General features: G+C 45.7%; 1 protein-coding gene across 4 annotated transcripts; it reads right to left on the reverse strand.

Annotated features, from left to right (window-relative positions):
* Positions 1-980: 980 nt before the first annotated feature.
* LOC310835051 (uncharacterized protein) lies at positions 981-17,440 on the reverse strand. Of its 4 annotated transcripts, none has more exons than XM_083719737.1 (7): positions 17,099-17,440; positions 14,361-14,465; positions 12,588-12,695; positions 10,911-10,973; positions 7,310-7,699; positions 5,838-5,935; positions 981-1,312 (listed from the first exon to the last, which is right to left on the reverse strand). In XM_083719737.1, the coding sequence occupies exons 1-6, from the start codon at positions 17,178-17,180 to the stop codon at positions 5,850-5,852; spliced, it is 834 nt and encodes a 277-aa protein (XP_083575863.1). In that variant the 5' UTR covers positions 17,181-17,440; the 3' UTR covers positions 981-1,312; positions 5,838-5,849. The 4 variants fall into 4 exon arrangements, with proteins under 4 accessions (XP_083575863.1, XP_083575862.1, XP_083575865.1 ...); XM_083719736.1 differs by having other exon boundaries at positions 10,911-10,971; positions 12,544-12,695; XM_083719739.1 differs by lacking the exon at positions 10,911-10,973.
* Positions 17,441-17,485: the final 45 nt, after the last annotated feature.

Here is a 17,485-nt window from a genome sequence, read left to right on the forward strand (position 1 = left end):
AGTAAACACACACACACACACACACACCGTGATGTGGTAGAATACACATCGCTACCATTCCATTGTGCGGATGGTCAAAACGTGGGGAAAAAGTGTACTTTGCATTCACAAAATAATGACTTATCCTTTATATTAGATGTCATGGAAGTGAAATCTACACGCATATAAAAAACGCTGTGAAAATGCTTTTACAAAAAAACATTTTGAAAAATACATTGAATTTTGTATAGCTTACCATCGCCATCTAGTGTCTATATATACATTTGTCTATATATATGTATTTATATATTTATATATTTATTTATATATGTATATATTTATATATTTATATATATTTATCTATTTATATATGTATTTGTCTATACATATACATCTATATACATTTGTATATAGCCCTTTACAGCACATTTAAAACAATTTATTTGCAGCTGTGTAGCTGAGTCGGGGGACAGGATCTGTCCTAAAGCACAATTTCCACAGTTGATGGTGACGTGCAAATAAGCAAAATGAAGCATTTTACACATCCCTAGATTCAGAAATTTCTGAAGCTTCATACCAATAAAATAAAGCTGTGCTATGTGCAGATTGTAGAAGAAGAACAAACAGGACAATAACAGCACACTGAGCATGTTTCAGTGAAATAAGCAAGCTCACATTCATTTCCCAGACTGCTTCAGAACTTGTTTTGCCTGAAAACTTTCGTTTTCTTTGCATTCCGTTTTGACTGAGAGAATAGGGTGTGTCATTTTGGGGGGGGGGGGGTGAAATTTAATTTTAGCAGATTTCTTCATTGAGGAATCCTAAAAATATGTTTTTGGGTGTGAGGAATTCCAATCATCTTATTTTTGTGACTGGACAACATTTAGCTTGGTAAAGTCTACAGCTGGCGAAGAAGCACATAAACTGTTTTGGAAAACCAAAGAATTTACCTTCTGAAAGTGTCCTGTAATGCTACATAAGAAGAAACAATAAAAACAATATATAATATATAGAAATAATATTAATTTAATTGCAAGTACTGGGCAATCGTTTTCATAGATTTCTATGCAATTTTACACACAATAAAAGATATTAATTTTACCCAAATATATTTTGAATTCCCAAGTCATGTTACAAATTTTTAGCACCCCTCATTCAGGGGATGAAGTGAGCTGGGAAGTGATTTTGGTGGTGCCGAAAAAGCTGGGGGCAGGATGGCAAAGTTGGCGACTGCACCTCACTGAACAGAAGCTGTCCCTCACAGATCCAGATGTTTCCTATCAGGCCACAATTCTTCATATCTCCACGACTGGACTCGTTTTGTTGCCAAGAGCTACAAAAACCCAAGCAAAACAGCATCACATACCAGATACCCCAACGATTCCTCAAAACTATTAAGGTTTCAGTAAAGCAACAAGTCAAATAGTTTAATCAAGTGAAATTATTGTGTGTGTGCTTTTTGGGGGGGAATAGCCTGAGAACTTGTTTTTCTGCCCATGACCAAGCACCATATCACTTTGCCCGTGTAGGGAGTGTACCAGGCCACTTAAAGTCCCAAACGTTAGAGGACTGTTTGCTTGAGCCAGAAATATCCACTTGGTGGCAGGACCAGGGCTGGATTTATGTTTGATGAGGCCCTAAGTTACTGAAGATAATGGGGCCTTTTATATGTCCAGCAGCCCTTTGTCAACAACAAATTGTCGCTGTTTTGAATATATGCTATATGGTAATGTAGGAAGCTAATAGGTATCTAAAGATAGATAGATAGATAGATAGATAGATAGATAGATAGATAGATAGATAGATAGATTCTTTATTGTCATTACACAAGTGCAACATTGCACAAGTGCAACGAAATTGGATGCCATCCCTTAAAAACAACAAAAGCAACACAACAACAACAACCAAACAAACCACATTCCAGCCACACCCACACCCACACCCATCAAACTCCCAGGTCACACTATCGAGTTACTGCATTTAAGAAGGCCACAGCTCTTGGATAGAAACTATTTTTCAGTCTATTTGTCCTTGACTTGATGTTTCTGTATCTCCTGCCAGAAGGCAGTAGTACAAACAGACTGTGTCCCGGATGAGATGCATCCTGCAGGATATTGTTTGCTTTCCTAAGACAACGGGAACCGTACAGTTCTTCCAAAGATGGGAGGGGATGACCAATAATCCTTTGGGCTGTGGTTATGACCTTCTGGAGCACCTTCCTCTTCCTAGCTGTACAGCTGGAGAACTAGGCACAAATACAGTATGTGAGAATGCTCTCTATGGAGCCTCGGTAGAAGGACACCAGCAGTCTCTCACTCAGATTGTTCTTCTTTAAAAGTCTGAGGAAATAAATTCTCTGCTGGGCCTTCTTCACCAGAGCAGTGGTATTTGCGCTCCAAGTCATGCCCTGATCGATAGTCACTCCCAAAAACCTGAATTCCGCCACCCTCTCCACCCGTTCCCCGTTGATATACAAGGGCTGAATGTCCGCCTTTTTTTCCCTGTAATCCACCACCAATTCCTTGGTCTTAGTCGTATTAAGAGCCAGATTGTTCTCTCCACACCAAGCACAAAGCCGCTCCACCTCGTCCCGATAGGCGGACTCATCCCCTCCTGAAATGAGCCCCACCACCGTAGTGTCATCAGCAAACTTGATGATTTTGTTGCTGGAATAAATGGCTGTACAATCATACGTATAGAGAGTATAGAGCAGGGGACTCAACACACAACCCTGTGGTGAGCCGGTGTTAAGGCTAAGGGCTGTGGACATATGTGACCCTACTCTAACCCTCTGAGAACGTTCTGACAAAAAGTCCAAAACCCAGAGACAGGTGGAGTTGGAGAGTCCAATCGCCTCTAGCTTGGACACCAGTCTATGGGGGAGGATAGTGTTAAAAGCAGAGCTAAAATCCACAAACAGCAGCCTCACATAACTCCCCGGCTGCTCCAGATGGAACAGAGCAGCATGGAGAGTGGTAGTGATAGCGTCTTCCGTGGATCTATTTGCCCTGTATGCAAACTGGTAGTTGTCAAAAGTTGATGGAAGACAGGAAATAATGTGACGGCGCACCAGTTTCTCAAAACACTTCATGATGATTGGAGTCAGTGCAACTGGTCTGTAGTCGTTCAGACTACTGATTGTGGATTTTTTAGGCAGAGGAACAATAGTTGACGACTTCAGGCAGGGTGGGACAATAGACTGGTGTAAGGACTTGTTGAAGATCTTAGTAAAGACCCTCGCCAGCTGATCCGCACAGCCCTTCAACACCTTTCCCGTGATGCCATCAGGTCCAGCAGCCTTCCTCGGATTCACCATCCTCAATACCTGTCTCACCTCATGCTCCTCTACAGTGAATGAGGGGCCCCTATGGGCTGGTGGCTGTAATACCGGCGTCTCAGGTGGCTCCTTCTCGAAGCGAGCAAAGAAGAAGTTAAGCTCCTCCGCCAGCAAAGGGTCACCGTCGACAGCACCAAGGTTAGGTTTGTAGTTGGTAATATGCTGAATCCCCTGCCACATCTGTCTTGTGTTGTTACTCCTTAAATTATCCTCAATCCTCTGCCTATAGACCAGTTTTGCCCGTCGAATACCCCTCTTCAAGTTTGCTCTTGCCACACTGTAAAGCTGCACCTCGCCCGACCTAAAAGCCCTGTTCCTTTCCCGCAACAGGCACTGGACCTCTCTATTCATCCAGGGTTTCTGATTGGGGTAAAACCGGATGGATTTATTTACTGTGACAGTGTCTGTGCAGTGATTGATATAGCACAGAACTGCCGCCGTGTGCTCCTCCAGGTCTGAACGATCAAAAATGTCCCAATTGGTTCTCTCAAAACAGTCCTGCAGCTGATGGATAGCACCTTCAGGCCAGATTTTAACAGTCCTTGATATTGTGGGAGCCCGTTTCCTGAGTGGGATATATGCTGGTACCAGGAACAGAGACATATGGTCGGACTGGCCCAAATGTGGCAGCTGTAAAGCCCTATAGCCGTGATTTACATTCGAATAAACTTTGTCCAGTGTCTTGTCCCCTCTTGTGGGACATTTCACATGCTGATAGAGCGTTGGGAGCACTTTTTTAAGTTCAACATGATTAAAGTCTCCCGCAATGATGTGCACAGCTTCAGGATGCTTGTCTTGCTGGCTGCTGATAAGGCTCTGCAGGCATCCCAGCGCCAAGTTGGCATTGGCATCTGGTGGCACGTACACACCAGTTAGCATAACAGCTGTAAACTCCCTAGGGAGATAGGCTGGTCTACATTTAACAGTCACATATTCCAAATCCGGTGAACAGTAACTGCCAACGGTCTTAGAATTATTGGACCAGCATTTGTTCACATATACACACAGCCCCCCTCCTCTGGTTTTTCCGAAGTCCATGCCTCGGTCATGACGATGTACCACACAGCCTTCCAACTGAATAGCCGTGTCTGGTATGGACGGTTGAAGCCATGTCTCAATGACAAATAAAACGCAGCAATCTTTTACAAGACTGTTCTTTGCCGCCAGCAGCCTCAATTCATCCATCTTGTTGGCAAGAGATCTCACATTAGCAAGAAATATGCTAGGGAGTGGTGGTTTAGATGGACTCCTCTGCAATCTTACCAGGACGCCGGCCCGACAACCCCGCCTTTGCCTCCTGTCTCTACGCCGCCTTCGCCTCCTCCCTGGCGGCATAGTAATCCATGGAGAACCCGGTGGCCTGGCTACTCCCACAGGAGCGTTATCTAGGCGAAAATAATCAGCTCTCACAGCTTGTTCACACTGTAACCCGACCTTCAGGAGTTCCTGCCTGCTATAAATCTTTCTTGCCCGGCCAAACATACTCAGAACAAGTAAAAATAAAAAACAAAGAACAAGTAAAAATAAAAAACAAAAGGAGAGCACTGAGCCGCAGCGTCTCTGCGCGCCGCCATCTTACCGACTTCTTATAAAGCCATTTGCATATAATAACATATGTATTTTATCAAAGTAATTGTTGAACTGAAATACAATTAAGAAGTATATTAATAGGTAAAGGTAAAGGGACCCCTGATCATTAGGTCCAGTCGTGGCCGACTCTGGGTTTGCGGCGCTCATCTCGCTTTATTGGCCAAGGGAGCCGGCGTACAGCTTCCGGGTCATGTGGCCAGCATGATTGAGCTGCTTCTGGTGAACCAGAGCAGCGCACGGAAACGCCGTTTTCCTTCCTGCCGGAGCAGTACCTATTTATCTACTTGCACTTTGATGTGCTTTTGAACTGCTAGGTGGGCAGGAACAGGGACCGGGCAATGGGAGCTCACCCGGCTGACCTTCTGATCAGCAAGCCCTAGGCTCTGTGGTTTAACCCACAGCGCCACCCGTGTCCCGTAAGAATATTAATAGTGAAATACAATTAAGAAGAAGTACATTAATAGTGAAATGATTAAGCTCTAACTTAAAATGATTTTGGCAATAACAAAAGTTCCTTTAGAAACACAATTTACTCATAATCTAGTCTCTAGAAACTTGCCATAGCATGAAATAATAATAGGTGTAAATATATGGTGCAAACTATATTATAAATAGCAGAATGTAGGCACCCTATACTGTATATAGAAATGAGCAAACCAGTGATATTTCGGGGAGCAGGCTAGCAGGCGGGGCCCATTACTTACAACATAGGAGCCTACACAACACAAAACACTGTTGCTGTATGTAGGTTTTATTTTATTTGTTTTTTTATCTTATATTTTGGAAATGTACATCCAGGTTTTTTTTCCTTAAATTTTTTTGGGCCCCCCCAAGAGAGTGGCACCCTAAGCGAGAGCTTGTTTAGCTTATATGTAAACCCGGCACTGGGAAACTGGGAAGAAGAAAGACTCGGTTTGACTAGGTTGCCTACCTTTCTTCCCTCTCATGCTACAGGGTGTCCTCCATGCCCAGTGGTGCTTACGGCCCTTTGGACTGGTGGGGCAGAAGGCAGGGAAACCAAGGGTGGATCTACACACAGGGGGAAAAACAAGTCATAAATCGTTATAGCAAAGGGGGGAAATGCTATGTAAAATCACATAGAAAAGTTTTGTGCTCTACAGCGCCATCTGGTGTTGCATGTTTATAACACATTCATAACACTGAGACCCAGCTCTACCTCTCTTTTAAATCAGAACCGGTGAAGACGGTGAATGTCCTGTGTGTGTCTGGAGGCGGTTGGAGGATGGATGGCGGCTAACAGATTGAGATTGAATTCTGAAAAGATAGAAGTACTGTTTTGGGGGGACAGGGGGCAGGCAGGTGTGGGGGGCTCTCTGGTCCTGAATGGGGAAACTGTGCCCCTGAAGGACCAGGTGCGCAGCCTGGGAGTCATTTTGGACTCATAGCTTTCCATGGAGGTGCAGGTCAATTATGTGTCCAGGGCAGCTGTTTGTCTGAGCCGTGCCAAACCCAAAACAGATGCTGATGAGTTTTAGCATCCTTCTTTGCTGAGCTTTTTGAGAGCCAGAGTGTCTGCAGACAGAAATGGTTGCAGTACAACAGGAACATGTCTGGGGATGGGAAGGAGACAAATAGCATGTTTAGCTGTCAGTTCTTAGCATCCCATAGCCATCCCTTTGGCACGGGCTTTCACCCCCAACACACCCACCCCAGACACTCCCAGTGTCCCTATTTTCCAGGGACGGTCCCGGAATTACAAATGCTACCCCAGTTTCTGATTTGATCCCGGAAAGTCCCGCTTACCCTTCGGATGTCCCAATTTCCATCAGAGAAATATTGGAGGGAATGGAGTTATGCGACCGCCAAGCCAAAGAGATAAGTAACTACATGGCCTTCAGAAGACATCTGAAGGCAGCCCTGTATTGGGAAGTTTTCCCCCCATGTTTCATGTTTTATTGTGCTTTTATATATATTGGAAGCCACCCAGAGTGGCTGGGGCAACCCAGGTAGAAGGGTTATTATTATTATTATTATTATGGAATAAAAAGGTAAAGGACCCCTGACTGTTAGGTCCAGTCGAGACCGACTCTGGGGTTGCGGCGCTCATCTCTCTTTATTGGCCGAGGGAGCCGGCATACAGCTTCCGGGTCATGTGGCCAGCATGACTAAGCCGCTTCTGGCGAACCAGAGCAGCGCACGGAAATGCCGTTTACCTTCCCGTTGGAGCGGTACCTATTTATCTACTTGCGTTTTGACGTGCTTTCAAAGTGCTAGGTGGGCAGGAGCAGGGACCGAGCAACGGGAGCTCACCCTGTCGCAGGGATTCAAACCGCCGACCTTCTGATCGGCAAGTCCTAGGCTCTGTAGTTTAACCACCACTTATTTTCATTGGAGAAATGTTGGAGGGCATGCCGTCCTCCTTGGGTGCCTGTCAGGACTCACTGCTGCAGATGTTTTGGCGGGTGCCGTAGGTGACCCAGCGACTCCAGGGCCCGTTGCCGTCAAACAGCATCACCACCCGGTCAAGACTGTTGCCGTAGTTGAAATACAGATCCTTGCCCTCCAGGGCCAGCAGATCGTGATCGCGGCATTCCCACCGCTGGAGCGGGTTCGTCCCATTGCAGGGTTCCAGACGGACGGTCTCCCTTTTTTTGGCCCTGGGTGCTGCCACGCAGAGCAGTGAATCCACGTGAAGGAGGACGCCTCTGGAGAACCAGCGAAAATGCTGCAGCCAGTTCCTAGGGTCACAGGGCGCTTGTGTGAGAGAGCTGGGCTCCTTCCTCGTCACACAATGACTGCGGTTCTCATTGTACAGCAAGAAGTTGCTGGGGACTGGCAAGGGGAACAGAGTTAGCATGGAGGAACCACAGCAGCCAGAGGCAGGCAGGGAGTGAATGGACAAGACGAGGAAAGGGACTGAGAGTGAGAGAACAAATGTAGTCAGGTCTCTGCAGCTTCTTACCAGAGAACAGGACTGAGACAGTAAAGTGCAGTCATACCTCGGGTTATAGCCACTTCAGGTTGTGTTTTCTTGGACCGCCGAAACCCAGAAGTACCGGAACAGGTTACTTCTGGGTTTTGGCGGTCGTGCATACACAGAAGCGCTAAATCAAGCTTTGCACATGCACAGAAGCGCCGAGTCACATGCATCCCGCACGGATCACATTCGCAACCCGAGCGTCTACTGCATATCAAGTGCAAGACAATGCAACAGTCCAGGCTAGGCATTGATAGCCAGTAAAAAGGTAAAGATAAAAAGGACCCCCGGATGGTTGAGTCCAGTCCAAGGCAACTATGGGATTGCGGCGCTCATCTTGCTTTCAGGCCGAGGGAGCAGGCATTTGTCCACAAACAGCTTTCCAGGTCACGTGGCCAGCAGGACTAAACCGCTTCTGGCACAACAGGACACACTGACGGAAGCCAGAGCGCACGGAAAAGCCGTTTACTTTCCCGCCACAACAGTACCTATTTATCTACTTGCACTGGCGTGCTTTCGAACTGCTAGGTTGGCAGGAGCTGGGACAGCAACGGGCGCAAGAGGCTCAGTGGTTTAGACCACAGCACCACCCATGTCCCTGTAGCCAGTGAAGACTATTTAGAACAGCATCTGCCAATGTTCAGAATTCACTCAACATTTCAATTTCAATATAGCCATTTTAAATTAGCATTAAACATATGTTTTTTAAGTACGGCAAGGCTTAAAATATAGACATTTTGACAAAAATAATGACTGGCCCTGACAACATATTATAATATTTTTAGTAGGCAGAGAGTAACGATGAGAAACAAATACGGGGCTTAATTTTATCTTCGAAATGTGTTCCAAAAATGGATTAAGGGAGCCCCTTTTCCCGTATGTGTATTGGTTTGAGGAGGGCATGACAAAATGTGTTAATTTTGTGGGAAGCTATCTTCCAGAACATTCAAACCCAGTCTATGATTCTTGGAGATTTTGTGGATTTCCAGTGAGATGTTATTGGCGCTATTAATCTTGCACCTAACTAATAAGTTTGGGACTAATTGCCAGCTCAGATGTTGCTATATTCCTTAGCAATATTCTGAGTTAGGGCTTGGGGCTGGATGATGTCTTGGGGTCGTTACCATACTTGTGATTCTGTGATTGTAGGAGTGGGTTTTGCTGAGCTGGTCGCTCCATTTTTTATAGGACTGCTGGAAATTATCCTATCCTAGCCTGGGGAAGCAGGGCATTTCAAATTTGTCAACTTTCCAATTCCAAAAAATGAGGGGTGATAAAAAGTTGTAAAATGACTCAGGAATCTAAAAGATATTTTGGTTAAACTGATATAACTTAGTTCTGCTTGGTAAATAAAATGTGTGTAAAATCACACAGAAATCATTAAAAATGAATCCCAAGTACTTGCAATTACGTTACATATTTATATTAGTTTGATTTATATGTTATACATATTTTATATTACCTGACACTTTCAGAAGGTAAAAATTTAAATTATTTGGTTTTCTCAAAGCAGTTTATTTGCTTCTTATTCAGATGTAGACTTGGTAAGCTAAATGTTGTCCAGTCACAAAAATAATAGCAGTTTTGATTTCCTCACACCCAAAAACATGTTTTTAACACCCCCTCGCTGACAAAATTTGCAAAAATTAAGTTTCACCCCCTAAAATGACATGCCCTGTTGGGATATTCTCTCTTTTGCAGGCAAATGGTCCCCAGTGACTAGGGAATGTCCAAGGTGGCTTTGCAAAGGGAGCTTCCTCTTTCCCCTACTCCCAGCTGGGGAAAAGGAATGGAAGCATGGAGTCCTTCGAAAGAACAATAGATCTGCAGAGTGAGAAGGATGAGATAGATGGAGAGGCTGTAAGGAAACGTACAATTCCTTGTCAACTACTCTAGAGGCGTTTGGTTCTGGCAAAATAGTGACGTGCTTGCCACTAAAACAATATTTAGTGAGTACTATTATCTTCACTGCAACTATGTGGAATAGAAACCTACTGTAATAATAGAGCTTAGACTCTTGTCCATGTTCCATCTGAGCATCTAGTCTAGAATTTGAATAAAGCAGTCCCAGATACATCTATGGATAATCTGGTCAAGCTGTCGGGGTGTTTGAACTGCTCCAAAACTGAGCTGGAGGTCATTATAGTTTGGTTTGAAGGAGCTCATGAGATCTGAAGCTCTCACCAGCAGGCAGAAGGAAAAGTCCTGCTAACATCTAGAAACACGGAACAACCCCGAGAGGCGTTTTTGGAACATGGAGCTTCTGACAGAGACAGTAAAAAGCAGCTCTGTTGGACTGAAGAGACTAATTTCTGTTTAATATTAACTGAGACAACTGGTCATTTAATTGAGAAACACAATGATTTGTGATTGGGGTAAATAGGGCTGGCCCAAAACATTTTGCCGACTGAGGCAAATGACAAAATGGCACCCTTCCCTTTCCAGAAGCTGACTGGGCTGACGGATGACTCTTACTTCAGCACTCATGATGGGATAGACTTCCCCGCTGCACCTGAGAATTGCAGAGATAATGCTTTACAGAATTATTTGGTCCTCCCTGGAGTCTTTAATTTCCCACCCATTTTGACACTTTAAACATCTGCATACTTCTGGATTCTTCTCAGCAAGCCCATCTTTTTCCCTCTTGTTTATTAGTGGTCCCCTGTTGGTTCCAGTCAGGGGCAGCCCAGCCCATTTTGCCACCCGAGGTGCCTTCTGCCGCCCTGCCTGCATCACCACTTCTGCCGCCTGAGGCAGCTGCTTCACCCTGCCTCATGGGTGGGCTGGCTCTGGTTCCAGTCAGCCACCTAGGCTGGCTATCAGCAGGTATATCGTTTTCAAACGAGAAGTAAAAGATATTTCACAGCCAAGCGCATCACTGTTCTGCAGAGCTTTCCAGAAGTACCAAGACAGAACTTTTATTTTGCTCTCCAGAAAACCTCCATTCATGCTCCTAGCCTGAAATGTGGAGCTGAGCACCACCTTCCAGCCTTGGGGCAGTGAGGGCAGAGCCAGGGGGTCTTGAGCTCCTCCACAAGGTCCACCACAACTCCCACAGACACTCACCTGCCTCTTGGAGCTTCCTGTTCTCAGCACGCGCTTGCTCCAAAGCAGCAGACATCTTAGAATCTGTGCAGGGAGCCAACAAGAAGAAGTTGGTGCTGACCTTTAAAGCCCTAAACGGCCTCGGCCCAGTATACCTGAAGGAGTATCTCAACTCCCTGAGGTCCAGCACCGAGGGCCTTCTGGCGGTTCCCTCACTGCGAAAAGTGAGATTACAGGGAACCAGGCAGAGGGCCTTCTCGGTAGTGGCACCTGCCCTGTGGAACGCCCTCCCATCAGATGTCAAGGAAATAAACAACTATCTGACTTTTAGAAGGCATCTGAAGGCAGCCCTGTTTAGGGAAGTTTTTAATGTTTGGTGTTTTATTGTGTTTTTAATACAGTGGTACCTCGGGTTACAAACACTTCGGGTTACACCTCCGCTAACCTGGAAGTAGTACCTTGGGTTAAGAATTTTACCTCAGGATGAGAACAAAAATTGTGTGGCAGCTGTGTAGTGGCAGCAGCGGGAGGCCCCATATGCTAAAGTGGTCCCTCAGGTTAAGAATGGTTTCAGGTTAAGAATGGACCTCCAGAATGAATTAAGTATGTAACCAGAGGTACCACTGTATTCTCTTGGGAGCTGCCCAGAGTGGGTGATGAAACACAGCCAGATGGGTGGGGTATTTATTATTATTATTATTATTATTATTATTATTATTATTATTATTATTATCATCATCATCATTACAGGCTGGCTGAAGGATCAGTCCCAGAGGCTACCTTCACAGAACAACTGGTGAAAAAGAAGCTTTGAAGGCCCCGGGGTGCATGTGTCACAGTCTTAGCATCGTTACCTAAAAGTGATATCCTACCACTGGCTTGAAAAGGGAGCGTGGTGCTCACCAAGCCTCATTGACCAAGTGACCATATGGAATTAACATCTGAAAGTGTCAACAATCACTTTTCGGACCATTTTAGTGCCCCCTTTCTTGGCTGCTGTTTTTTTTTTAATCGGTGTATGCCAGGAAAATTGTTGCATAGAGTTAACTCTCCCTAAACTCTTCCTCACTCTCTCTCACGCACACTGCTTCAATGCACTTCAATGTTGTACAATTGACTATAATGCACTTTGAATGAAGCTCCACCTTGGGGAGCAGAGGAACCTGCTGTATACTGAGCTTAGACCAGTGGTTCCCACATGCCCCACAGGAGGGCAATTTGATTTTTAAGGGGGGCAATTTGGAAGCTTGTTTAGACCAAGTCAATAGCCTTTTCGGCTTCCTCCCATGAATAGGAGTTCACTTTTTGAATAATAAGAATTATATGTCACGGTGGTGGGGGCATCAGGATTTTAGGTGGGGCATGGCCAAAAAAAAAGGCTGGGAACCACTGGCTTAGACCACTGACAGCCTACCTTGGTATTGTCTACACTAGCTGCCAGCAGCTTTTTGGGGTTTCAGGCAGGGGTCTTTGTCAGCCGCACATGGAGGTGGTGTGAGGGGCGAAACGTGGGAGGAACCTATGGCATGCAAAGCATGCGCCCGACCACTAAACTATGCCTTTTCCCCAGCTGAGAATCCAGGCAGACATCCAGAGACCCATGCATGTCTTCTGAATGATACAGGAAGAAAGTATATCAGTCTAGCAAACTCCTATCTGGCACCCCAGCAGCCCTTAGAGACCCAGCAGACCACTTACAGCGCATAATTCCCACCGCAAGCAGCAGCACGTTCAGGAACACCGAGGTAGCCAGCAGAGTAGCAACAGCTACTAAAACCACCTTGCGTGTCCAAGATGGCTTCCCGGCTGAGAAAGGGAGAGAGGGAGAGAGAGAGAGAGAGAGAGAGAGAGAGAGAGAGAGTCATTCTGCCTGTTCCCCACCTCCGCTCTGCCACCAGCTTCCCCTCACCTGCCACACCAATCCCTGTGGTATCACAGAATTCTTTCATCATCATCATCACTCATAGCCAAGTAAAATTGTCTTCCATAAACAAGGTTTTAACAGTTAGCCCATAAGTGACTGTGGAGGCCAATTCTGGATCCACACGACCTTCCACTGTGGGGGCATAGGTTCCCAGGCAGGAGTTGATCACAGGGTGGATTTGCCAAGTGTGCCTTCCTCTTAGCACGTTTTTTCTCCCTTTCGTCCTGAGTTTGAGTGTCTTCAAAGCCCATGACACCTTTGGTAAAGGCTGTTCTCCAATTGGAGCGCTTGCAGGCCCGTGTTTCCCAGTTGTCGGGGTTTATACTACATTTTTAAAGATTTGCCTCGAGAGAGTCTTTCAACCTCTTTTGTTGAACACCAGCATTACGCTTTCCATTTTTAAGTTTGGAATAGAGTAGTTGCTTTGGAAGACAATAATCTGGCATCTGCAAAACATGACCAGTCCAAGCAAGTTGATGTTGAAGAATCATTGCTTCGACACTGGTAATCTTTGCTTCTTCCAGTACGCTGGCATTAGTTTGCCTGTCTTCCCAAGTACGTGTAAAATATTTCAGTGACACTGTTGATGGAATCTTTCGAGGAGGTGGAAATGGCTTTTACAAGTGGTCCATGTTTCACAAGCATACAGTAAGGTTAGTAGTACAATAGTTTTGTAAACAAGCATTTTGGTTTCCCTGCAAATGTCCTGGTCCTCAAACACTCTGCACTTCAATCGCGAGAAAGCTGCACTCACAGAGCTCAGGCGATGCTAGATTTCAGCATCAATGTCTTGTACAGCTTTTTGGGGTTTCAGGCAGTATAGCTGGAATGGACTCAAACGGTCCTTGAGCCCAACCCTCTGCAATGCAGTCTTAACTCTATAAGTTTATTGCTTTGGGGCCATTTGCTATTTATTTGTTTCATCATCATCATCATCATCATCATCATCATCATCAGATTTTACGACACAAAAAAGGCAGTAGTAAGCAAACTAAAAAGGAAGCAACCCCCAAAAATACAATTTAACAATGGGGGGAGTCTAGAACATGGGGGTTCATTGTAAAATACAAACCACAAGACCCTTGAGCCCCTGCAAGGTGGGGTGGGGGACGAATGGAGGGAAATGAACACCAGGTTCAAGAAATCATCTCCCTACACCAGTGATGGCCAAACTTGGCCCTCCAGCTGTTTTGGGACTACAACTCCCATCATCCCTAGCTAACAGGACCAGTGGTCAGGGATTATGGGAATTGTTGTCCCAAAACAGCTGGAGGGCCACGTTTGGCCGTCACTGGCTTGCACAATATAGGCGGCTTCCCATTTCCTACTCTCCATTTTCTTATCTTTTCTTCCCCAGGCTGGAATAAAGATGGAGGTCCTTTGCATGGCCTTCTTAGTGACGAGGCTCCAATATTCTCCACTGCCAATGGGACTTTCCCCCCATGGTCCACTGCCTAAAGAACAGCCCCAGGGCAATACACGGTGACTTGTGGGTGAACTCCAGACCCCCCCCCCCAGGATCCCACTGAAGCTCAGACCAAACATACCTGGGCTCCATGGCGCAGCCACCTGTCCTGCTTGCTTGCCCTCCAAACTGGCCACAGCATCAAAGGGCTCATAGATACTCTCTTCCTTGGGGTACTCCTTGGTGCCTGCATGGAGGAATGGACGAACCAAGTTAGGGCATTTCCAGACTGTCACTATTTTGGGGTATCATCTGGCCACATACAGGCTCAAGCCAGGTTGTGCATGTATTGTTGGTGGTGTGCTTGACAAACTCACTTCCCTGCCAGAATCAATCTTTTCGTGATAAGGAAAAAGGACAAGGAAATGCATCGGTAAGTGTGGTCCCTGTGACCTCCATAGCATACCCTCCAACATTTCTCCAATGAAAAATGGGACACCCTATTCCTTAATAATAATAATAATAATTTTACTATTTATACCCCACCCATCTGACTGGCTTTCCCCAGCCACTCTGGATGGCTTCCAACATATATATATAAATAATAAAACATTTAAAAACCCTTCCCTGCACAGGGCTGCCTTCAGATGGCTCTGGGGTCAGATAACTCAGTTCACCAATGAAAATACGGATGTCCTAAGGAAAAGTGGGACATTCCAGGATCAAATGAGAAACCAGGACAGATTCTGTAAATCTAGAACTGTCCCTGGAAAATAGGGACATTTGGAGGGTCTGACGGTGAACTTTATCATGGTCTGCACAAAAAACTAACTGAAAAAAGCACTCTGCATCAAGTTAACCTAACATTTGTGTGAAGATGGAAGCTGAAATTCCATGGGGGGGGGGGAGACAAATTATGCAAACCAAGCAAAAACTGTGTATTGTTTAATCCGTTTAGTTTTTTGTGCTTTTGCTACACGTTAAGTTAAACCCCCTCTCACTCCCATACCCTGCCCCGTGTCTGCTTTGCAGCTATTTCAGCCAAACAGTGTAATTCAAATGTAGAGCAGTCAAGAGACTTCTCTGCCATGGAAAATGGAGTGTGAGTTCCGTGTTTTGCCAGCTGTGCTTCAGCTGCCTGTCCAACTCCTTCAAGGCTTTGGGCTTCTCTGGAAACCTGGGAGCATTTTGCTTTTGGTGTGGAAGCAGACGATGCCTATTGATACCCGAATCCCAAAACCTAACCCATTGGGCAAGAGCGGTTGTTGGCTTTCATGGGCAAAGAAACATTTTTGAATCCAACTGGAGCCATAAACCTTTTGAGGCAAAGCTTTCCAAACTGTGTGTCGCTCGTGTAGGTGTGTGTGTGAATGCTCCCTGCGATCCTCCCAGGGCTGGAAAGGGGTTAGATTAACCTCTTGTTTGCCAACAAAACTGAATTGCCATATTTTCCTGTGTATAACACCCCCCGTGTATAAGACTCTTTTGTGGGACTCCAAACTGAGAAAATGGGGGGAGAGTGCCCAGAGTTGTTGAGCTTTTTTGGGGGGAGGGTTTGCGGAATATCACTCACCCACAGGACCACCACAACCACATCAACGAAACCACCAATCATCAGCGCCCCCCCTAACAAAAGCAAGTGCCAATCACCCCGTCCATTTGCTGCAGCAGTCAATAGCCAGTGGACTTTGCCACACTCACCAATCACCCACAAAAACGCCGCTTACAACCTCCTGTTACCGGCAGCCACCAAACGCCAGTCTCACCTCTCCACTATCCATGTATAAGACGACCCCCCCAATTTTTAGCATAATTTTAAAATAAAATAACCTCATCTTATACACAGAAAAATACGGTCCCGTGTCATGAAATGGTGCGTGTCCAAAAAGTGTGTCACTGACATGAAAAAGTTTGGAAAGCTCTGCTTTAGGACTAGACCATTATCAGGGATCTGCTATGCCTACAGAAGTTGTGCGCCGTTGGGAGAAAATAAGTGGGCACAATTGGGGGAAGGGGGAGAGAGAGATAAAAACACAACAGCTTTGGTTGAAGCTGTATCCTGTAGGGAGCTAGGAATGGAGGCAGGAATATGATCACCAACTCTAGGATTGCTCCACCAGGACCTTGCCATCTCCTAAGAATTCCCAGCAGTGGACCCTTTTACTATGTGCCTCACTCTGTTTATTTATTAAAGATTTTCTTGATTTACAAAAGTGTGTGCAATCTCTCTCTCTCTCTCTCTCTCTCTCTCGTATCCCCCCCCATGTAACATTTTTACAAATCAGTTCCATTTGTTGAGACATTAGAAAGAAAAGGGGGGAGGTGGGTGGGTGGGAGATGGGTGGGGGTGGCGATATTTCTATTTTACTTACTATATGTGGGGTTTGGTGTCAGTGTTGCTTGTGCAGGTTCTTTGCTGTTCACTTGTGTTCCTTTGGTGGTGAGAGAGGTCAGGGTTGGCTTAGGGTGTGATTATTCATTTGTGGTTGGTTGTGGTGGTCTTTGTTTTCATGTGTGAGTAGGGTGGAAATTACCCCAGAATTGGCCTTACTAAACATCCTCCAAGACAGCAATGCCCATTTACACCACAAAGAACTCATAACCCAGCTACTTTCAGCAGCCAGAAGCATCATAACCAGACACTGGAGAGACCTGTCAGGAGTAAGCATGGACCAATGGTACCAAATAGTATGGGAAACAGCCCTACTAGAAAAATTAACCAATAAACTGAAACTGACACGGGGACAAATAGAAGACACCTTCATCCCGGTATGACTCCCCTTTATCACATACACAGCCCAACAAGACAATGACAATAATCCACCAACAGCTTACAAATCAATATGGCTAATCTAATGTACCTCACTCTGTGCCACATACCTGATTGACTCCTCTGCTCAGGGACCTTTGGGTCTTCTAGCTCAAGGTCAACATTTCTGTAGAGTCCCTTCCACGATGCCATCACAGCAGAAGGCTCCTCGGAAAGCGCAACAGAGGATGCTTGCAGGCTGATAAGCAGAGAGCTGTGGGGCCAAAAGGCAAGGAGCAGGAGGATGCCACAAAGACCATGGCTGGCTTCCAGGAAGGAAATGATGCATTCAAAGGGTGGCTCTCAGGTCCTCGCTGCAAAGTGCAACCAATGAGACCTCTCCCATGGTGCCCTAAACTAGACAGTGGCTGTTTGGTGGGCAAATGCTGGCTGCCACCATCTGATGGGCGAAAGCTGAGATCTTGAGAGAGGAAACCCAGACAGAGCTTCAAATTTAA

Source organism: Podarcis gaigeae (assembly GCF_964106915.1).
Source record: "Podarcis gaigeae genome assembly, chromosome: 17".
NCBI lineage: Eukaryota > Metazoa > Chordata > Lepidosauria > Squamata > Lacertidae > Podarcis > Podarcis gaigeae.

What these genes read in the sequence shown, in the direction of transcription:
- LOC310835051 (XM_083719736.1), bottom strand. Translation starts at nt 17,180, where the DNA reads ATGGCATCGTGGAAGGGACTCTACAGAAATGTTGACCTTGAGCTAGAA. An exon ending in GGCTGCGCCATGGAGCCCAG is followed by an intron (nt 12,696 to 14,360) that starts GTATGTTTGGTC and finishes TCCCTTTCTCAG; the next exon opens with CCGGGAAGCCATCTTGGACA. An exon ending in GGGCTGCTGGGGTGCCAGAT is followed by an intron (nt 10,972 to 12,543) that starts AGGAGTTTGCTA and finishes CCCTGCACAGAT; the next exon opens with TCTAAGATGTCTGCTGCTTT.